This window comes from Anser anser (genome assembly GCF_964211835.1).
Source record: "Anser anser genome assembly, chromosome: Z".
Lineage (NCBI taxonomy): Eukaryota > Metazoa > Chordata > Aves > Anseriformes > Anatidae > Anser > Anser anser.
The window spans coordinates 11,308,179-11,331,600 of record NC_139723.1 but is presented as its reverse complement, the minus strand read 5'-3'; the positions used below and the strand labels follow the sequence as shown (position 1 = coordinate 11,331,600).

Sequence of the window (23,422 nt, the reverse complement as noted above, 5' to 3'; positions counted from 1 at the left end):
CAGATGCAGGGTTTTATTCACTACCACCAGAACAATAAAAATGACAAGACAAAGAATAAAGTTGTCTACAGAGAATAAAGCCGTGTTGTCCCGCAGCAGCTTAAATACATTAGACTCTATATTTAAAAGCCAGTTCTGTGGAGTTAGTAAAAACTCTGTGGAGCAGTAAAATTATTTGTGTAGCCCATTCACAAAATATACAGTGCAGAAATGTTTAAATATCTCTGCATAAACACCCAAACACAGTGTATTTCACTGAGTCTTCAACTTCTCAGTATTTGCAAGGGCTGAGTTATAAATGCAGCCATAAATTCCAGTTGTGCAAACAGAGATAACGCAGAAATAGTTTGTTGCCATTAATCACCAAAACTGCAGAGGAGTAGAGAGAACTGTCAGTTTTTAATGCCACAGCTCTTATATGGACCCAAAGTGTTTACTGAGACCTGGACTAGAGACAGACTTTCCTTTAGCAGGTTTATCTCATTCAACATAATGATTTCTTATCTGGCCAGCAGATTTTATCAAAATGTAAGCAACAATGAGCGTTGACAAGTAGAGACATTTGCCCCGTAGGGAAAACTGGGCCAGAGTCACCCCAGGAAAAAGTCCAAAAGGGGAGATAAGCAACAGTGGCAGACACAAGAGGCTAGATTGATGTAAAAAGTGGCAGCAAACCGGAAAAAAAAAACTAGCAGAAACTAAGCCAGGTAGGGAGCTGGGATTTGCAGTGGAGACAAAATACAAGGGGAAGCTGAACAGAGGCTTTTGAGAGAAAGACAGTAAAAGCAGCAGGCAAAACGGGCTTTTTTTTTTTTTTTTTTAAATACTGAATGGATTTATGTAAAAAGTAGAAATCAGAGAGGAGTCTGGGTTATAGGAGGTTGCAGTCATAGCAAAACAGACCCTCGTGATGAGCAGGAGAGACAGGTGGATTGTGGAAGAACTGAGGAACTGAAGTGGTCTTGTGCCAGAAAGTATGATGAGCAGAAAGGGACATTACACAAAACATTTGTACAAGCAAAGAAAGAAGGGAGTCAGAATTTGACTAATAATATTACACAAAAACAATTTCTGTAACTATTAAAAATAATACCATTTAAATTTTACTTGCTCTTATTTGAAATGTTCCTGGCTTTTTCAGTACACAAGTAACGGCCTCAGAAAAAAGTCAACATTCTTAATCCCCGTACACTTAATAACCAAGCAAAGCCAACACGATGCTTACGCCAGTTCTAAACATTAATTAGTGCAGAAAGGCACATTTTGTCATGCCATCTTCTCCTGCACTGTTGTCACAAGTGTGTCCTGATAATTATGGAGAAGAGAAATCCTTCTGCCTCTGCTTTTACTCCCACACAGGGAACCCTACCAGCCTCCGTGGACTGAAGTCCCTATCATGCAGAAGAGCCATAAGGATTTCTTGCCATACTCCTAATGTTTCCACTGTTATGATGCTACTTCCTTAATGGGCACTTCTGAGAATTCTTTAAATTTTTTAATCTCATGAGTTTTGCATGTTAATGTTCAAGTCTTCAGCAGTTCAGCTGCCTTCTCCAAAAGTTTTTGTAGCCCTACTCATATCAGAGGCTGGATGCTTGCTCCTCTGGTTGGGTGACACCTCTGGAAATCATCAGGTGGGAAAACTAAGCCCACCTGTAGATCCTTAGAAAGTCACAGAGAATTGGATAATGTTCAAAGAAGATTTCCCCCCCAAACCTCAAATCAAAGTATCCTAGTTTGATAAAGATCTGCCCTTGAACTACCAAGGGAAGAAGCCCAGTGGCTAAACCCGTGACTGGGCTGAAGGACTTACTGTCCCTGCAGTAAGCTGGGGTCACAGCTTCGTGTCATTTTCCAGTCATCAGAAGTGAAATCATGCAAAAAGAAACTGTAATGAGATGTATAAGACGAGCTGATTATGGGCCTGCTAACTAAAAATACATGATGTTCTGTGTGGAAGTCTTGCTCTGCACTATGAAACTGCTATGCATTTTGTTGTCTGACTCAAATACTGCTTGAGCAGGCAATCTTATTTGTCGTTGGGAGTGAAGCTCAGTGGGCACGTTTCACACAGCTGCCACAGCGTGACGGTCTTGTTACCTGCCTCTGACAGCTTCCAGGCAGAGCCGCATGCATAAAATTACAATGCCAGAGGTCAAACGCAATGGCTGGGATCTCTTGGAATGAGTGACAGCCCCTTGGCTTCCCTGACCAGTGCTGTCTGCCTTGGTCATGATATGAAGATGTAGTCAAGAGCAATTAGCAAAGACCATAATTGCAAGTGAACTCATAGCCATGTGCTTGTACACACAGCTCAGTAACTCAGAGGGATCCTCCTCTCCGTTACCCAGCCTGAAGTCCAGGCAGGAACCTGGCCTGTGACAACCAGGGCTGGCAGGAGCCAACCGGGGAAACCTTTGCCCACAGAAGAAGGATGATTATATTCCTTCAAACTGGCCTGTCCCTTGGATTTTTATGATATGAACACTTCTGAATTTCAGCAGCACACCCCTGTGCTTGGCATGGCAGCAAGATACATCCTTAACTGCCTGGGGGCTTGGATATAGGGGATATAGGACCATGCAGGTTTGCAAAGATGACCAAGTGGTTTTGTTCTTCAGTCTCACAAGCTTCAGACGGATATAGCATGCAGAAAGAACACCTCACAGGCCCCTATTAAACTGCTCTCAAGTGCCAAAAATATCAAAGCCTCTGCCATTTTCAATTATCTGCAAAATCTGAGGCCACAGTACTTCTATGGCAGGGGGATTAAAGGGAGGATGAGGGGAAGGAGTTGTACTCTTGATATGTTTGGACTTTTTTGTTTTGACTCGTTTTGTTTTTAAGCAGTTGCCCAGCAAAATTAATTAATCTTTCCAGAGTTTTCTAGACTCACTTAGGTTCTTTGGTCATACAATCTTTCATAAAACTAATGAAAGAGCAAATTGAGGTTCTCTATCTCTGATAAAACACTCCAGCAAAAGAGCAGAATCCATTTTACTGCATGACAAATTATTTCAACATACACCTAACCCTGTTTAATAGTCATAAAAGTTTTGTTGAAATTAGGAGTTGTTAACCAAGACAACCTCCCAAACTCCTGTACGACAGTGTTGCAGAGAATCCAAATGGTGTATACGTGTCATCTTTCTTGTTACCATTCAGCAGTAATGACGGTGGAAAAATAAAGAAAAACAGCTGCAGTTTATGGTACTCCTACACATGTACACTTTTTTTTTTTTTTTTTTTTTCTGATTAAGAGCTACAGGAAAGGCTCAATAATACAGTACATGGTATTCTCAACTCCAAAAGAGCTGGAAGCACAACAAGGATGTGTTTTAGGCACAACCATGAAGAAGCAGCATTTTGCTATTTAAAGGAAAAAAAATGAAGAAACATTGGGAACCCCAAGATCATTCATAAGCATTGCATTGTTCAATGACAGGCCCATCTTGGCTGGTTCTGAGCACACTACGAGCAGTGCCTCTTTGGAAGGAGCATATTTTTCCGTTCTTATAATAAAGAGTATTACTTGGCATCATGACTAGCATCAAGTGTAACATCTGTTTATTGTTTATCCTCTTTTGAAACCCATATCATGCCCTCACTGGTGATGAACATCATTATCTACAAGATATCTCCTATCTACAAGAGTTTTCTATGCTTTATCGAAACCTATGCTGTTACCATTGACTTGAACCTTGCAGTCAAGACTGCAGTCAGGAGCTAGGTTGCTTATTAGTAGCCTGTAGAAGTTGAAGTGAACTTTGTGATGGCCTGGATCTCCATGTGGACTAAGCAGACAGTTGAAAGTAACAAAGAAGTACTGATTTTTGTTTGCTGATTTCTATTAACTGAGAATCTACTTTCTTTTAGTATCATAAAAAATATTGCAACTAGATCTGCTTAGATTCTTTTCAGGGTTAATCTAAAATTGATACTTTTCTTACATGAAAATATCAGTGCCTGTTTGACTGACTAACAATAGGAAAAATAATTGTCTGGGGATTTTCTCTCTCAGCAATTTCAGGCTTGGAAGAGAAGTTTCTATCCATGTGCTCTATATAGTCTTTGCCTCAAAAATCAAGCTTTTCCCTTCCACGAATTGTTATCAAGTCATTGATGAAAGTTTCAGTGCTTCAGCTTGTGCTATGACTAAATTCATTTTCTTCCATGCTGGTGAGGATACTCTCATGGTCTTTATTGACTTTCTTGTGCTAGCATTTACCAGATTCTGCTCACGCTGCATCACTAGTAACACTGAGTCAGCCTCCCTCCTGAAAACTTCTGCCAGTAAGCCTCCTCCTGCAGCAGGGGGGCTTTATTAAAAATTGCAACCTCTTTTCTAAAACTAAGAAGAAATCAATGCAAAGTCAGATGTTGTTTTATACTCCCCAGCACTGGAAGTACTTTGTTATTAAAACAAATTGCATTCCAAAGTCATTGAATTTTTTTTCCTGCTTTTACTTAAATATGACCTTAGCTTCACCCGGAGAACATTAGGGGCTGACTCAAGCCTAGCTCAGAGATTTCCCAGCATGTTGTACAGCTTCTGCTTGCCATGCTCAAGCTGCTGTGAAGCAGTTGTGCACTGAGCAAAGCACTAGTAGTCACCAGTGCAACATATCTGGGAACGCCCATGCAAGTCCACGCTCCAACCGCAGTTGGAATGATTTACATATCTGATTTAATAAAACATGTAAGTTTCATTTTGACTGCTTTGAATTATCAGTTTGAACCTTACTTTTATTGCTTGTGTGGTAAGTTATTTGCCTAAAGAAAGGTGGATTCTCACGGACTGGCACCCGTCATGACATACTGGTTTGCTGTTCTGTATAGAATTAAACTTAAATTTGCTAGTTGTATTTGACAGCCAAGAGAAAGAAATTCTGTGCTCTATAGTCTATTCTAAATTGTTAAGAAGATTTATTGAGTTTAATAGCCTATGGAATTCCTGATTATTACTTTAATTTAAAGAAATGTAAAAGGTTAAAGTAAATGTAGGCATTAATGTGGACTATGTATATCCAAGTTTGATTCCTAACATAAAAATCCAGTTTATGATAACAAATTGATGAACAGTTTTTATTTGTTTTTGTCTTTAGCTGCTCGTGCTTCATGCTCAGCTGTGCCAGCAGCCCTGATGATGTACATCTTGGCCCTGTAGGAATTCACACTGCCCATTCACTCCCTTTCTACTCCCAATATTTTTCTTAGAAATTCATCTGCTGCTTTAAAAACACAAGAGCTGAATGCAGTCATGCTGAGAATAACAAAGAAAAAAGAAACAGCCGCATCACACCTTTCCCACTAAAACCACTTGTTTCCACGTCACCCGACCACAGCAGGCTTCTAGGTAAGGCCAGCCTCTCTGTGCGTGCACTTCTCAGACATTTGCCCTCCCCATGCTGACGAGTTGCTTGTATGCAGGTTTCCAGGACACCAGGCTTTCAGATGCTGTGGAAAAGACCCAGCAGCAGCAAAGGGAATGCAGTTTACACTGACGGGATCTGCTCTGTGAAGTGCCCCCACCACGACAATCTCCTTCAGTGGACGTGACCCATGCCACCAAGTGCCAGGTGTCATGAATGTTTTCTCTGAGCACAGCACAGATCCCTGTGCTTCCCACAAAGATGTAGTGAGAGGCGACTTACCCCTGCCCTTTCCTCAACTTCAGGGCTTTCACAGGAGCACAGTCCCTGCGGGTCACGCGGCGGCATGTCCATTCCTCTTCCACCTACAAAACCAAAGACATTTTATTTCCCATGGGACAACATGCACATTTGAGAGTCTGCTCTGTTTTGTGACCATTTCTACCAGCAGTGCTCTGTTACCAGCCTGCTCCCTGCTCCCTGAGGGGGTGGGTGGTAGGACAGCCCTGCCTGCCAGGTCTTGCCCTCACACTCCCAGGGAGCTCTGATGGACACCAGGTTGGTTGCTCTGCACTCACCTCTGTAGACATGCTCCAGATGTGCCTGTGCTCATCCCATCCCATCCCATCCCATCCCATCCCATCCCATCCCATCCCATCCCATCCCATCCCATCCCATCCCATGCTGTGGAGTAGACAGAGGATTTTCCAGCCTTTCTGTGTATCCAAAAGAAAGGAAAATTAAGAGTATCTAGGAGCTTAACTAAGATCATCTAACTAGTGAACACCATTAGATTGGCAGCCAGGCAGTAGCCACCACTAATCAGATGGGGTTGCAGGCACAGCTTGCAGGCCATGGTGTGGGCAGCCTGTGAGTCCCATCTGGAAGAGGAACCTCTGCAATTTTATTTCTACATCAAGCTTAAGGCCTGAAGAGGAAGTTAGGAATATATCAATGTATGTGCTGATTTCACCTCCAGGGACAAGCTTGGTTAAGTAAAGGTAGCCACAGACTGCTGCTTAATTGCTTTTGGATTTTCCACAACAATGCCAGTAACTACAATAAGACATGGTGGATTAAGGTCTGGTCAAATAGCTTGATGTTCACTAAATTGTGAAATAAAATTACAGGGGCTACGGATTCTCCTCTGTACAGAGTAAGGATGTATAAGGATTTATATACATCATCCCTGGTAGCACTGTTGAATGAACACCTTCACGCTGAGCATATGTGAACAATGTGCCTTGTGCTACCACAGCACTGTATGCACTTTCTAAATTTGAAATACTTCCCAAGTAATAACACAGTTTCAAATGGCTCTGCAGTCCTTGGTTAACACACAGATATTCCTGCCCTCTGCCGCTACTTCACACTGTAATTTTCAGCGTCTCTCTAAAAACCACTGGTGGTTTTGTATGCTCCTCGGTTGTGTTGTGATTACTTATGCAAAATAATCTTTGCATCAGTGCTGCCCTTTGCTTATCTGTTGCTCCAGCGATCAGCAGCACACACTGACACTGCTAGCCTGAGATATAGTTGTTATATGACCTATGGTTACACGGACACCCTGACCACACACCTGGTCTTCCTTTCTTTCTTTCATGGGCTTCTCTGTTTTTGGTAGCCACAGAGAGACATCTTTTCCTCTGGTGGAAGATCATCAAAAGTGTCAGTGCAACTTATGTACCAAAATACTGTAGATGCCTATAAATTATTTCAGCAGAGGTTCTTTGGACCTGAACCCTTCCCTTCCCACATGCTGATCTGTGGTGTCTGTGTGGCTCACAGAGCCAACAGGTAGCCTCTAGCTGGGTTTGAAGACTAAATTTAAATGTGTGAAAGTGCATAATAATGAGACTGGGAGTTGTTTTTTTTTTTTGTTTTGTTTTGATCTCAGCATTCTGGAGAACTCCACAAAGCCAGTGGTTCAATCCACTTCATCACAGCATTCATCCCTCCTTAGCATTCATCTCTGCTGTGATGACCCTGGAGCACTGCTGCTTTGGAAGTGGTACTGCAAGAAAGGTATCTACTTTTTTTTTTTTCTTTTCTTTCTATTTCCCCCTTTTTTTTTTCCCTGCTAACTGTTTATTTATTCATTTCCAGCTCACTTTGATAGCCTTGTTCCTGCTGTGCAGGCTGGGCTAATCTCAGGCCAAAAGGATCCTCCTTCCTATATGTCCATAGAGCATTTTAGCACAGTGGGACTCTGATTCGCTACTGATAGCTGTATACTCCTGCTATACAAGTAGAGATGTAAAACCGAGTTGTGTGCCCTTTTTTAACACCTCACAAAAGAATCTCTTACTGTTAGTCCCCTGTATGTCCTTTTCTGAAGTATATTTGGAAATACTGAACCTTCAGCATTTTGTCCTTATGCATTATTGCAAATATCCTAAATGTCCTTATTGCTATGTTTTCATTAGCAAGTAGCTGTGCAGTAGGTGTATGGATCAGAGTATGGGGGCAGTGGGTGCTGCAGTCTTGATACATATACTGCAAATATTGCTGAGATTTAGTCTGATTCCCTGATTTAATGTCATACCAGATTTAGTCTGATTCCCTGGACTGAATGTTACCACAATCCCTGAAGGAGTAATGCTTGATTCGAATATTTGTGTTTCCACTAGAGTTTGGAGCGTAGTATTTCATGTGTCCCTGGAGAAGAGTTTCTGATTCAATTTCCTCTAAAAGCACTCTCTCCTGTGACTCAACACTATCATCACCCTGTGTGAATCACTTCCCTTTTGAACCAGTCATAAGTATGTTTGAGGAAGAGGGAAGAATTCACTGAAAAGCTTGCCGTTGTTCTCAGCCAAAATGCTAATGTAGATGCAGCCTATGCACACAAAATAAAGGACAGTCTGGTGATCAGGGTGCTAAATGGGTATATGTACTGTCTAATTTCACACCTGTGCCATAATCAACATTCTGCATAAGCCTTGGTAGGTGCTGTAATGGACTAATGGACTTAATTTTCCACTGATATGATCCACTGATATGGCAACACATGAAAGATTAAAATGAGAGCATTATGTCAGCAATACATGTATGTAACAAGAAGCAAAAAAGAGTAATGAAAGTCCAGGGTCTAGAAACTAACACACATAAGAAAATGATAGATTTCCCACAAATCTCACAAACTTCCAAATACTGTAAGCCTCAGTAGACTTCACATCTACAGCCTGTATTTGGTGATAGACCACAGCGAGGACCTGTGTCTCGGTTTGCATGAAGAACAGAGCAATTTGTTAATCACCCCTTGATTAAAGAAAAATCCTAAGCATCCTTTGACATGTTGTAATGGCTGCACACAGTAGCTGTTCATGCTGCCACTAGCAGAGCTAAAGTTTTACATCTCTCATCGTCTGTACTGCAAAGATGGAGTAACTCAACCAGAACAGCTGCAGGGCAGCTCCATCAGCACTATTTGGGGCTCAATGGCTTTTCATCCATCTCTGTGCACACTAGCTCCAGTTCTGTGTAACGCTGTGCTGAGTTATTTGTTTCCTTTTATTTGCTGTTGATTTCAACTGTGAATAGGGTTTGATGGAGGACAGGAATTTAACAATGAAGAGGACTGTACAATAGGACAGCAATGAAGCTGAGCTAACAGTTCTTTTCCTTAAGAGACATACCCATGCCAACCTGGTAGAGAAATCAAGGGGCAGCTACTGAGAAAGAATTTGGGCTGGGCCATCAGCTAACCCACATAAGCCAGGAAAGGAAGCAGCAGATATTGTCAAGACAACAGGATGATGTTTGAGTGTAAGAGACAGATGCCCATTCCCTGGTGATGGGGTTGGCCGTGGGAGTGAAGAATGTAGATGAAAAACAGAAGTATTTCTAAGAGATCTGGAAAACCACTGTGTTTCCATTGCTCCTAAGAAGCAAATGGAGACTGTATCAGTTGTTTTTTTTTTTTTTTTTTTTTTTGAATTACAGTTCTTCATGGCCAGCCCTGAGACCGTGGGGGAAACACTCTCCCTTGGTTAGCTGAGTCCTGGGGCAGTACACTCAACTCAAGAGGGCTTGCTTGATTCTGCCTCAGTCTGTCAATATCTTTGGGTTTCTGCTCTACTCCATTAGGGTTTGGAGAAAGAAAAGAAACCTTAAAATGCAATTCAACTACTAAAGCATGTGAAATTGCTACAAGGGCACACAACCTCCTTAGAAAATATTTATGGATTGACAAATGTAAATAAATAAACAAATAAATAAAAATAAAAAATCCTAAACCCAAACAACAAAAACAAAAACAGAAACCACAGATTGAGGTTCTTAATTTTGCTGTTTGTTTCAGCAGCTGGGAGCTCTGTGCTATGCTTTCAGGGCATAGACTCCACTGCTGTGTCTTTAAGCTGGTAGGAGGCAGCCTCCAGCCCTGTCCCATACAACTGCTAACTTAGGGGCAGGCTGTATCCATCTGCAGCCTGGCATCCTACATCTTCCTGCAAAATAAACTAACCATCAGTTGGTGCAAGTTATGAAGGGATAGGTTGCAGCGTAAGAGCAGCTAATCAGGGAACTTATTTAAGAAGAGGATTTGTCTCCTCAAAGGAAAAGGTAGATAAAGCACTTATGAGTATTCACCAGGAAAACACCTGCAGTGACTGAATCATACTAAATCAAGCCTCCTTCATTTCATACATTATATTCATTTATACCTGCTATGAAAGGTTAGTGCGTAGTCAAATGTTCACTTGCAAAACAGCTGTAGCTGTCTAAGATGTATTATTCTCTTCAGGTTATTTGTGGGAGCAGAGCCAGATTATTTGTGGGAGCATGTTCAGTGTCTTTCAGTGCCAAGGAAAGTTGCACACATGCACAAAAAGGATATTTACTGCTCCTAGTTTGGACTTCACCTCCTAGAGCGTACTGCCATCTCAGCTCTACTGCAGTCTGCTGCTCACCAGATTGTGCCCTGCCCTTGCCAGACTGGAAGGAAACAGGCCAGCTCCAACCACATAAATCCCAGATCACCACTAAACTGGCCCATTTGGTCTTGAAGAGGTGAGGGGTGGGATTCATTAGAACAACTGTTTTCACTTTACTCAAACCACAGGGATTCCTGTTGTTTCTCTGTCTGTCTTCTTTCAGTTAGATTCAACTTGTCATTAAAAACTAAAACTAAATTATGTCCTCATGTTGCTATCTTGGCAATGTCCATCTAAGCCAGCAGACAGATGCCATGTTAAACTACTAAGTAGAGTTTGTCACCAGCTATTCCAGTGAATAACAAAAGGTCATTGAGAAAAAAAAATGGAGAGGGAAAGAAAAAAATCTCAGAGACCATCTAGGGAAAAAGATCTTTCAGCAGGAGTGCTGATGTTTATTTATAGAACCACAAAATATCTTGATGGCTTCACAGAGTTCTAGAATGGGAGAGGTCTCTTGTGAACATGAAGGCTAAGATATAATTCAAGTGGAAGAGAAAACTGCTCATTTATCTGTCTTTTGCAGTTAGTTTTCTTTAACATATGCTAAGTTTAAGAATCTCATCCTTGCTATATTTTGAAACAGTACTAAGTAAGCTTTCTTACCCTTTAGGGAAAGGAAACATAGTAAAGAAAATATGCCCTTGAAGGCTCATCTCTAAGTGTTAAGAAAATATTTTAGTCTCGGCTTCCATAGAATCTTCACTCTTAGCAGAATTATTATGGAGATTGCTGTTGGTGCCATTTCCCTCGTGATGTGACTGTGTCTCTGGTAGCAATTGTCTTAAGATCACTAGCTCATTTAATCTGTTTTTCTGCATCTGATAGTGGCATTATTCACTGGGATGGATACACAGATTGTAGAGTTAATGGCATAATTTCTTTTGCTGATTTGCTTATTTTTCTTCCAGGGGATGCTTTTTTTTTTTTCTTTCCTTTTTTTTTTTTTCTTTTTCTCTCTTCTCACCCCCAGCTTTTATTGTCTGATGTATTTTGGACTTACATACAAATAAATATGGCAAAAACCTCCCTGCTAAGGTTAATGTGAGGAAAGTCACACCTCTTTATGTACCATTAGAAAGTAGCCTTGCCTGGTGTCATTCCTCAGAGGGTGCTGGCTGGGTCATGACCACACCAGGAGCACTGTGCTGCATCTTTACAAAGAATGGATATCAGAGACTCGGCAGCCAAAGCTTATATGCACGCTTTAGTTGCAGGTGTATTATGGTGTCATTTTGGGAATCCCCAAAACAGGTTTGTGTTGGTAGTTGCAGGTGGAGTAGCCAAGATCTCCACCAGTAGGATGTATCAGATCCCTTCCAGTCTTTCAGGAGTGGTTTGAACTAGCCCAGGCTAGCAATATTCCAGAGTGGCTAAGCATACATCAGTTGTATGGGAAGTCATGACAGCTATAGTTTAAGCCATTTGCTATGAGATCATGCAACACCTTACGTAAACTTTGTTCCTTATTTGTTTTAACCAGGAATTTCTGTGTACCAACATCATTTCTTGTGACCAACAGTAACAAACCCATTGCTAACATGAACTGACTGAACTAATGTGTGTTTATATTGTGCATGTATTTATTACAGTTTTCTTTACAGTGTGCAAAACTCTTCCAACAGTTAGAAGCAGTCACATAAAAGAGCTGCCAGTGTACTAGAGAGTTCACCATTTCTTCTACAAAGCAAGCATAAAGCCCTCACAGCCATAATCTACATTTTTTTTTTTCAGTGAAACCTTAAGTATAGACCAGACCTAGGGTTAAAGCTATTCTAGGAGAATAAGATTGCAGTGTTGTTTAGAAAATTGCTCCCAATCTCAGCATTCTTGTTCACGGTGAACAGCTTATGATGAAATTGAGAGAGAAACATTGAAGCTTTTAGAAGAAAAAAGGACTGCAGGAAATATGCTAGAACTCTGACATGAATTGGGAGGCAGAAAGAAGGAAAGATTGGTAATTTGGTTTCTCCTACTCATAATAATTTGCCTTGGAGTACATTCTCTCATTTGGGAATGCCAGGTAAAAAGAGTGATGTCCTATCATTAAGAGAGCAGATATCCTCCTAGCTTTGTCTGGTGTTAGTTTTTGCATGTGGAGGCTGTGCAGCAAAACAATGAATTCATTGCCTTGCACAAGGGTTCAAAAATAGCAGGGAGCTCCATGAATGCTATAAAGGGAAGTACAAGTGACTCATGCAAATTCTTTTTAATCATGACATCTTAAGCTCAATTGCAGAGAGAAACTGGATCCAAGAGAACTTCTAGCGCTATTGATGCAATGTAGGCAGCAAGAGCAAATGAATTGGAAAGATAATCTGCTACTGATAACCATGCTAAGCTACTGGGAGAAAGAAAAGCCATCAGTTACACAAACACTGCTGGAAGTGCAGGTCTGTAGTGCAGTGAGGGAGACAAATTGCTTGTAGTGCTCATTTCACTGCTTCTGCCTAAGGGTTTTCTTGCCTCTGAGAAATGCACATGTGCAAATATCACAAAGATGAACTTCTAACCCTCTCAGCAGAGCCAACAGAGAGAAATACAAGATCTGTGTTCAATGTGTTTAGCTGCAAAATGTGCCAATTTATCAGCTGTCTCTGTTGCTCTAATCTGGCTGCCCATGCTGAAGTGATGAGGCGTATCTTCACAGCACCTTTGATACCTGGAGCCACACGTACCAACAATCAGGAGTGCTACATGCATATCCAGAAAATGCCATGGATGCTTCCACTACTGTCAAAAGGGTGTTGTATCCAGTCAAACATATTTCCCTCTCTAATGACTTCTAGGAGCAGATGAGACATTTCCTTGCAATAGAAAATACCCCTGGAAAAAGTGGCAATGCATTTGTAGTGCAGCTGGTGGGGGTGGGAGGAAAGTGATCCCCGTTTTTAAATAAACTGTATCTTTAGACGACTTCTCCAGTTATGCTTTTCTTGTCCTCTTTTTGCAAAGCAACCTGTGTAGCTCAACAGTGTAAATCCTTACATGTGTCAGGTTGCATTACTTTGGAGGAGGAGGGACAGTCATACTCTGCTGACATTTGGCTACAGGTAATAGAGTGTGTATAAGAGAACTTACCAGCGTCAATATTCCTCTCACACCTCATGATCTCCTTCCGTGTGACATTCTGGATCTGGTTTGTATTTGAAGGTCTGACAAAAGTGGCAGGTTCACTGAAGGTGTATTAGAAATGATTGGACTACACACACACTGACTGAACAAATTTCTGACATACACCCTAGTGGATTTAGGAATAATCGGATATAGCTTATTCTGAAAAGCTTCCTTCCACTCTGCTAAAAAAGCCATGGTGCAAGATTTTTTGCAGATAACATGGGAGTTAAAGAAATAAAACAAGGTGGTTTGCAGCAAAAACTCTTGAAGGAGTACTTCAGATGTTCACAAGGCAATAGCCAGACCCCCGAGAAAACCGAGGGTGGGCTCATCTGCCTGACTTGATAGCAGTTAAGGGTCAAACTGCAGGGAGGTAGACCTAGCCCAAACTATCTGGATTGTCCTAATATTTGACCTCCAGTTTTTCAAACTTTTGAGTTAAGATTCTACTGTCAGTTGCTTTGAAGAAACGTGCAACTTTTCTGTCAGACAACTTTGTATGAACCCTTCATTGCAAAGTTAAAACCGCCAGTTTTGCTGGAGAGCAGATGGATTAATTAATGCCTTGTTATTGTTGTCTTCTGTTTTGGTAAAAAGTGATGTGTAAGGTATGAAGGAACACTTCTCAACCCTGTATTTATGCTATATATATGCTAGTGAGAATCATGCAAATTCTGCAAAAGTGGATTCATATCTTGCTCTTCCATAGACACATGCATGGGAGATGAGAGGTGCAGGTGGACTGCTGTTATCATGGCACGAGCCATGTCAGTGCTGGGAAGACATGCAATCCAGCAGAGTGGAAGCAGAGTCGATCCCGCCAGGCTAGATATTTGGCTAAACTGAGACTGAGAATAGATCTCTTATTGTCTGTGAGCAGAGATCCAGAATGCTGAACGGGGTTTGTACCTTTATAGTCAAGTTAAAACCACTGCTTTGTGCGAGGCTAACATAATCTGATTTTTAACAAAAGGATATCAGAAATAAGATCCAGATGTTTAAGGACAAAGACACCTGTCTTCACCTAAACTTAGTTGTGCTGCATGGTAATCAGTTTCAGTCGTTTCAGAGGGAGTACTTATAGAGTAAGTTATGGCTCAATTAGAGAAGATGCATCAGGCTCTGGTCACTGCGGATGTTTGGAAATTTTAGAAAATGACATATAATTAGGAAAAATTATAGCATTTGCTTTCAAAGTACTATTTGTTTTCCCAAAAAAGCAAATCACCAAGCAAACATAATATCCAGATATGGTATATCCTCCTCAGTTACTCAAATATCACCTCCCTAGAATTAAAATAGGTAGTGAAATGTTTCATTTTCCAGCCACAAAATTCAAAAGAGGCATAATTTGCAGGTCAAAACCCCTGTGATGTTTTTTATCCAAGCAATATGCTTGAAAGAGTTCAATAAGGAATTGCTTGACTCTCTAATAGAGGAAAAGATAAAGTGCTTTGAAAGCAAAATAAAATAAAATATGACACTGGTATCATGATATTGGGTTATATTTTACACCTAAATGCTTAATATTTAAGGAAAGATCACAGTCAGCATTCAATGTTGAGTGATGCCACATCAATCACCTTCCAACCAATAGTTAGAGCATTATGAGACAAGTTGTGTTTCATGAGTACTTTTTGAGTCCTCCTGCACAGAGATGGTCTAACTGGATGTAGTTTTCCAGGCTGTCCCACACTTCAGGATTTCATGTAAAGAAAGCATCCTGAAACCTGGATTCTGCCTGGCAGCCCCACCAAACTTCAGTAGCAATAAACATGACTGGATAAAAAAAAAAAAGGTGTTTTCAATCTGTACTTCTGAAATGGACACAGGCCAAGGATCTCTCATTCCCATTTCAGAGCCTGAGCCCTGGGTCCAGCTGGAGGAGTGCTGAGGCTCACGTAAACAGAACTAACCTCCCTTGAAAACGTAGCTCTTGTACTGTACACCCATCTCACTCCACCTGACATATTTCCTTTGTTCCCTCCATTCCCCCTTTGAGAAAGAAGCACAAGCAGTGAGGAGTTTTGATAGAGTTAAATGTCCTCCCAAGAGAATTAGCTATCCTGTCGAGAAAAAGCAATGCAGAGCCTGTGCCAGACTATCGATAAACATTTTTCACAGCTTTCATCTTGACAATAAGCCCATAATGCCAGTGGAATAGAGCATGAAAAGAGCATAAAGTTACATCAGGGCTTGAATTAACTTTCATATTACATGTAACTCAAATACTTATTGCTTCTGTGCCAGAGTTATTACTTACTTTTATAAGATTTTAAACTGTAACATTTTAAAGAGGCAGCTTGTTCTGTACGGAGATTCCAGCTCTGAACACAACCAAAGACCGGGAAATTTCAAAAGGTTTAAGACTAAGACCCCAAATGTCAGGCTGCGCATTCAATCCTTTCCTGTCTGTAAAACTAGGGTTGAAATGTAGCAAGCTGAACTTGTTGTGATTTTTCTTATATTTCCAAATTCAGCAAGTATTAGAAAGCCTTTGTTTGAAAGAATCACTGTGCTTCTAGGTCAAGTCCTGCCTGGAATGTGAAATTGTGGAGACATAATGAAAAGATGAGAGTTTTTTTTTTTTTTTTCTTTACATGACAACCAAATGACCTGATCTTTGGCAGCGCTCAATTTGTGAGTTCAGTCTGAGTTTAAATTAAGTTTATGGTTGCTTCTCCCCTTATTCAGGCCATGAAATTCTCTGCACAAACTGCACCACATAACAGATAAAAATAACTGTTATGCTTTATTTATTGAATGACGCAGGTATGTTGTTTGGATTTTCCACATTCTCTTTCTAAGAACAGTGAGTGATCTCCCAGCTCAGTTAAAGACTGTACCTAAGAACACAGTGAATGCCCTGCTGGACTAGAGTGACAGTAAAAGAACTGGCATACGGCGAATAACTGAGCCTGACCTAGAGTACCCACAGTCTCTAGATTAGGGATGTCATTGGGCACATTTCTGCCTTGTCCCTTTAATGTATTTTCTGGATTTGTTGTTTCTTGCCTTGTCTAACTTAGAGAGATTTACTTTGACTGATTTATTTATTTATTCTGCTGTATAACACCATCCTCAGCTACATGGTAGGTGAGCTGCTGTGGTTAGCAGTACCAGTTCAGGAACCTCTAAGGAGGCCAGACAATAGATTTTTTGTGCTGTTGTAAGTCACGATTTCCTAAGCAGCTTAGTAACATGTCTGAATGTCCGAGATATAGTTGCAAAGGGGCTGAATGCTCAGGAATATCAAACTTTCATAATCTGAATTTCAGGCCACCTTAAAAGAAGCTCACTTGGCATCCAAAAGCACAGGCAGTCAAAGTAGTCATAACTTTCAGGAATTTTAGCCTCTAGCAATGTTTGTTGCTGAGAAAGGATCAGCAGAATAGGTTCACGTTCACTGCAGATGCCCTATTTAATAAGGAATTAGGTTAGCAAAGAAAGACAGATGGCAAGAGCAGACAAGACAGTTTGGGACCCAAGGCCTAATGCAGCTCTGACATCGCTAAGCTGAATGGCCATTGAAGTCAATGAGATGTTCACATCTTTGTATCAGCACTCAATTTACTTCCCTATATTTAGCAGAAAGAGGTGAATAGTTGAATTCAGATAGAAAAAAAAAGTTTGGAAAACAGTGATGGTCATATGAAGTTTTCAGTGTTACCCTAAAGCCTACTCTTAAAAAACTAATAGGCTTTATGAGCAGAGATATTTCATGCACCAAGCACAATGCAAATACCATTGAAAGACAGCGCCTGGCCTAAGGCTTTTTACGTACATAATGGAAATAAACAGATGGAAACACAAGCACAGGCTTGTTCAGTGCAACTCAAGTGGAATAGGACTATGAATCCCTCTTCCCTGAATCTGAGCTTAGTTCTGTTTTTTGGATTTCTATGAGAATTGCTGTTGGGTGCCCAGTTCTGCTTAGAATTATAATGGGAAACATATTCATCATCAAATAAACATTTGGGGAGGGAGCACGGCAGGGTAGCATTTCCCTGTTTCTATGTTTCCCTTCCCTCTTGATGCCTTCAGCTATGGGGAAGCTGTGAAACAGAGCGGGGAGACTAAAGAAGTACCAAACAGTCCCTCTTCATCTTCACTTGGGAGCCCTTTTCTTTCCTTTTTAGTGGATCAGTATTTGCCAAGTGGTTCCTGATTTGTAATTTGTTATTTTGTTGTGTCTATAAAATGAAAAAGTAGGCCATATCCTGAAAAAATGGGATATTACTCTGTATTGGCGGCTGTGTAAAGACATCTCTGGCTACTGTGGATTAAGACATACTGATTGCCCTGTCTCCGTCTGTCAGTGTGCTCCTGCTAGAAGTCAGTGACTTGGGTAATCTTCTCTGGAAAACTGTATAAGTTGAGAATGAGTTACCAGAAGGTTTCAGAAAATAGAGAAGGAAAAGAAAAAAGAAACAACAAAAGAAGACAACGTTTTTGTTCCTGTGTTTTTCTGCCCTCCACAAAAACATGAAGTCAGAGTGCTGCATGTACAAGGAAGCAGAAAAGATGTCTCTCTAATGTGGTCACGCTTCTGCTGTGCAATACTACAGCATTTCTCTTCTATCCCATATCAATCCGCTAACACAAAGACAGCCATAAAGCTATAGCAGGTAATCTTTCTTTGGCTCTGTGTGAGCAAACTCCACAACACAGCCCAAGCTATAAAACAACCAGAACTTGCCTGCATACACAGCAGCTCCCAATGCCAGCGATGCAGACTGATGGGGCAACAGATGTTTTCCAGACCCTGGGGTTGGTTGCTGGACCATTGCCAGACTGAGGGGAAGTCCTTGTACATGCAGGAGGTTTTGGGACATTAGTTGTCCCCACCTTGGGAGCAGAAAGGTTTTACTGGAGCCCCCTGCATCTGAGGAGCAGAGCTCCCTGCCTGGGAATGTTTGGGGAACAGTGAAGAGACACATCAGCCTTGGAAAATATTTGTTTCTGAGGAATTGGTTGGGCTCCGACATTGCAGGCAGACACTTCATTTCCTTCCACCTCAGTTCCTCATTTTATATGTAATAGTAATATCAGTTCCCTACCCTAATGGGATGCTGTGACATTTCATTACATGAAAGTCTGTGAAGTGCTCAGATACAGCAGCATTTGGGGCTGGGTGAAAACATCATTATCAATGCTATACCCATACTCTGGGTACAGGAGCTTATAAAGGCGACATCACAAGGATGGCTTTTATGTGGTATAACTGCACGGTCTGTTAGTTTACTTCAGAAATACACCAAAACCAGCCTCGGTCAGAGTCATTTCAGGTGCTCAACCCAGCAGCACCCACTTGGGATGTCCTAGTATGCTTGTCTCTGGAGGCTGGTACCTGCTATCTTTGTACACTATGCTGATAATCTTTGGGTATTCTGGAGAGAAAAAATGGAGCAATTTTATTGCTTTCTTATAAGTTTTTATTATTATTATTATTAGTATCTTTATTTATTTATTTATTTTTTTAACAGACAAACTATATTGTAGGACCACTAGAGTTTAGTCCAGTTCATTTTCCTTCTGATTCTAAGGAAAAATTTAGAAAGAAATTTAGAAAAAAGATGTTTTAGTGTAAATATTTAGGAGTGATTTGAAGTGTGTTTTAAAATACTCTTACTCCTATTCTGCAGAACTGTGATATGGCAGTAACTCCTATGGTGAGAAGCCATATACACTTAAATACTAACTTTGCCTTGTCTTAAAATACACACTAAATATTAAGATATACAGCTTTGTCTTTCGTATTTTAGAAAAGTGTCTTTCATACTTCAGATATTGAAGACCAATTCCATTCAGTTCACTTATTGCCTGGAATTAATGAGGATAAATGAGGAATTAATCAGGACAAATACCTAGGTTGGTTGGTAATTTAGCAAAATAACTCACCAAGTCTGTTGCACAGGCACAGATGCTCTAATGCGAGATGCTAGCACTTGGGCATTAACTGTATTAAGTTGTCATTGACATAGTTATGATTCTTGAGTCTAGCTTTACAGTACATCAGTTGCTCAGTCAAGGCTTGTATGTGTAAACATACTGGCTTCACTACTTTGCCTAAAACCAAAAATAGTCTCCTGGAACCACATATTATTCCAAATGTGGTCATCTTCATGATCCTGGTAGTTTTTGATTAATCAATTTCTGGGAACAGTTCTGATGTCCTTATTTACCCCATAACCTCCTCCTTCTCTTGAATCACTTATTCCAGCAGCACTACCTAATGCATTAGCCCCTTATTCCCCATCCATTTTGCTAGTTGCCAGTCGTGTATAACTGAAGCTCTATATATCTTGCAGCACAAGGTATCGTTGATACATTCCTTTATGGTACTGTACAAATGACAATTTTGATTCTAATAAAAATGAAAGAGGAACACTAAATGAAGAGGAACTTATATTAAGCCACACAGCTCTCCTGGTAATAAGAACTAATCCAAATGTCACCTTAATGTTCCTTTAGACAATTTGCATGTTCAAAATCTTCAGCAATTTTGCTCACACTTCTGGGCGTGCACAGATGTAACTGCAAAACCTTGAAGGTGGGTCAACAAATTGCACAGGCAAAAGTCTGTGTAGGCAGAGATATAGGAAGTAAACAAATGCCAAGTAAAGTTTTCCATGTATCTTCAGTAGACTATCCCTTATGGCTACGCTGGAAGTTGTTGTTGTTGTTGTTATTATTATTATTATTATTATTATTATTATAAAGATTTGATTCCCAGGCTGAGGTCTCAGATCTCTTTACTAGGAGAAAGGAATATACTACACTATCTGTATGTATAGAATTAGGAGTGTTTTTTTTTTTTTTTTTTTTTTTTTTTTAAGTGGGGAAACTTTACAAGATATTCTGAACTTTATAGCAGTAGAATAGACATTTAAAATTAACTTTTCTCCATGGAAAACAGGTATTTTTTAATACTAGTATACTGATTTAAATTTATGGTTTATGTAGTGTAGTACATCATTCCATGTAGACAGCTCCTTAGCTTGTGAATTTTTTAGGATCCAGGCCTGCAAAGATTTGCACACACAGATTTATTTTACATCCCGGTCCCAAGAAACCAGTAACAAGACTCCCATTGACTGCAGTGGAGCCAGAACTCCAACTGCTGCTTCCAGGGAGGGTAATACTGCACAGCTGAACCTTTACCAGATTTTATCAGATACTGGGTCTGAGGCCAGCATTTTGATATGGGTTATCATATCTTTTCCACATTTGTCTTATCCTTGCCACTTTCTGGGATACTTGTGATATACTGACAACAAGAAAGAGAGGTTCTTGTCTCAGGGAGCTTCAGATTAGGTAGATCTGAAAAACTCAAAGACAAATATTGACAGAAGGGGTGACTGTTGAGTATTAAACCCAAATATTTTTCCGTAAACTCAAGTCTGCATTTGTTGTGTCAGGAAAGGGGGGTTGTCTGCACACATATGAAAACACACAAATGTAGACACACATGCACACAAGTAAGAATTACTATTTGTGGCTATAAGGCTTCTGCCCAGTGCTGAGTCCAGCATAAAGCTAATGAAGTTTTTCATTGAGGCCTGCAAGACAAAAATGACAAGGTCTTGGGCTGATCCTGCCCCAACAATTATTAGTTTTAAACCCAGACAGAAAATGGTAGGGAAGTTACACATCTGGAGACCTGAATGCCATCATTTTTATTCTGGCTGAAGCTGACCTTTTGTCTTTAGGTCTGTGGATTTGTCTAGATCAGTTTTGGGTATTCTGTGTTTGAAGTTAATGCTATGGAGATGTTCCGCGTTTGTCTACAGATTTGGTTAATAGCAGGTATGATGTGGATCTGATCCTCTGTCTAGCACAGCCCTGCATGAACAATTTGGATGGGTCCACACCAAACCACAGGTACTGGCTCACCTGTTTTCTGGGGAAGCCTGGACGAGGTTCAGCTCCAAATCATATAGTGTCCCTCATCATTCTCCAAAATCCATGCCTTGCCTAACACTGAAGGCTGGGTCTGGCTTGGTTCCTGACCTTTGTGGCCTATGCTCCTCTCTACTCTGAATTACAGGGACAGCACATCTGTGTTTGGGCTGTGATAGTTCCAACCTAGGAAAAGCTTGTTATAGGCTGCAGTAAAGAGAAAGAAAAAGTAAATAAAAACAAGCTTTGGAGCATGTTTCCCAGGTTTACTTTTGCCTGCTGATTTTTTGCTTATTGCAGACTAGATTTTGTATCGGTTGCTTTCAGGAAAGGAAGACCCTGATTTGTAAATGGGATGAGACTTCCCTGAGGGATACCTGCCAGGCCTGACCCCATAATCAGCATCAGTGCTGCAAAAAGTTGGCTTTTTGTCCACCTGTAATTTATTGTGCTCCTTGCTGCTGTGGGCACACCTAAACCAAGCTGCTAATCAATGCTCCCAGCTGTGCAAGTAAATGACCTCGGCAGTTAATGCCAATCATCCATTCTCATGTTTCCCAAATAAATCAAGAAGAGAAATATCCTGTTGATTCTCTGTCACCTGCAGAGAGGAGAAAATCTACAGTTATGACTGAAGTGCCCCTCTTTCCTTCCCTCACAGGACTCCTTTCCACTTGTAGGTCCAGCTTCTCCTTGCCTGACTTGTCTTCAACTTGGTGGAGCTGGGAATGTCGGTCGTGTCTTGTGTGATTAGGCACAAGTCTATCTTTACTACCTCCACTGCCAGAGCCAGAATGGGAATGTAAGTGTGTTGAGTTACAAAAAATTCACCCAATTTACAGCCTGTTTTGGGGAGTACTGATACACTTGGTATACACAGAATATGAATTTTGTGCCCTGCTTGTGCCAGGTCCAGTTTTCTAACCTATCTTCTTTATATGACAAATCAGCACGTGGGTCTTGAATTATCTTGCAGTGGTGTTAAGACTCACAGCGACACATGTACTTATGTGGACAGAGAGGGTTGACTTGCCTTCACAAAAGCACTTAGATTTTATCCTAACAGAGGATTTCTCCTTAAGGACAAAACGAATTGAATTGAGATAGCAACTCTGTTTCAGTAACTCTGTTGTATTCAGTATTAATTACTCATACCAGAACAGGCAGAAGCCACTAGAACTGCTTTACTGGAGACAGCTGTTATAACACAAACTAGTGCTCACACTGCTATCATAAGATGCACAGTATCTCCAACTAAAAAACAAGAAAGGCAGATAAATTGAGGGAAATAGCTCAGGTGATGTGTCTAAAGAATGAAGCAGTGTCTCTAAGCAGTGTACAAATTTGAAGAGCTTCTCTCTTTAAGGCCGTGTCTTTTTCTGTAGAAAGTATTTCTCTGATTGCCTGTCACCTCTGAGCGCTCTCTGGAGGGCTAGGGCATCTTGCAAGGCATTTTTTCACTGAGCACAAACATCTTATTTTCTTGCCTGTACCTTGCCTCCAGTCTCTTGACTTGAATTTACCTTACTTTATGCAGTGGAAGTGAGAAAGGGAAGGTTTGTTTTGGGTTCAGACCTTGTTATCTTGATGACATTTTTCCTATAGACTTCAGTATTGCCTAGGTTTTTTATGATATTGAAGGATGATTTGTGCCCAGGGGAGGATAAGCCCATTGGTAACAACTGTTCCCCATCAGCTGTTTGCTCCTGAGGACATTTAGCATCAGCTAAAGAGGGTGGTAGTCTTGATTATGCATAGATCAAAAACTTCTTTTCTGGTGGTAGCATCAAATTGGATGAGTTATCCACGCGGTACAGTGGGGCTCAGAGGGGTGTCATGCACAAATAAATGCATAGGGCTGAAGGGAAAGAGGCATCATGCAGGAGGGGTGGGGAAGTCAGAGAGCTGGGCATGCTGAGCAGAGGAAGGCGCATCACCCAGCTCTGACAACATGCAGCTGTTGCCCAAGGCCAGCTCTTCTCTATCACACACAGTTGACTTGAAATTGTAGTGTCAGCCCTCCAGCCCTCAGTGAGGAGTGCTGTACTGGCTGGAGCCAAATGAATTTTCCCCTTGAATCCAAACAGCAAAGTT

General features: G+C 40.9%; 1 protein-coding gene across 9 annotated transcripts in view; it reads right to left on the bottom strand.

Annotated features, from left to right (window-relative positions):
- PALM2AKAP2 (PALM2 and AKAP2 fusion) overlaps positions 1–23,422 on the bottom strand; it is a 258,689-nt gene that overhangs the window by 101,783 nt on the left and 133,484 nt on the right. For all 9 annotated transcript variants that reach the window (XM_083818094.1, XM_083818089.1, XM_083818095.1 and 6 more), the window contains one exon: positions 5,655–5,737. In XM_083818094.1, the coding sequence (XP_083674220.1) occupies positions 5,655–5,737 (83 nt within the window). The remainder of the gene's footprint in view (positions 1–5,654; positions 5,738–23,422) is intronic.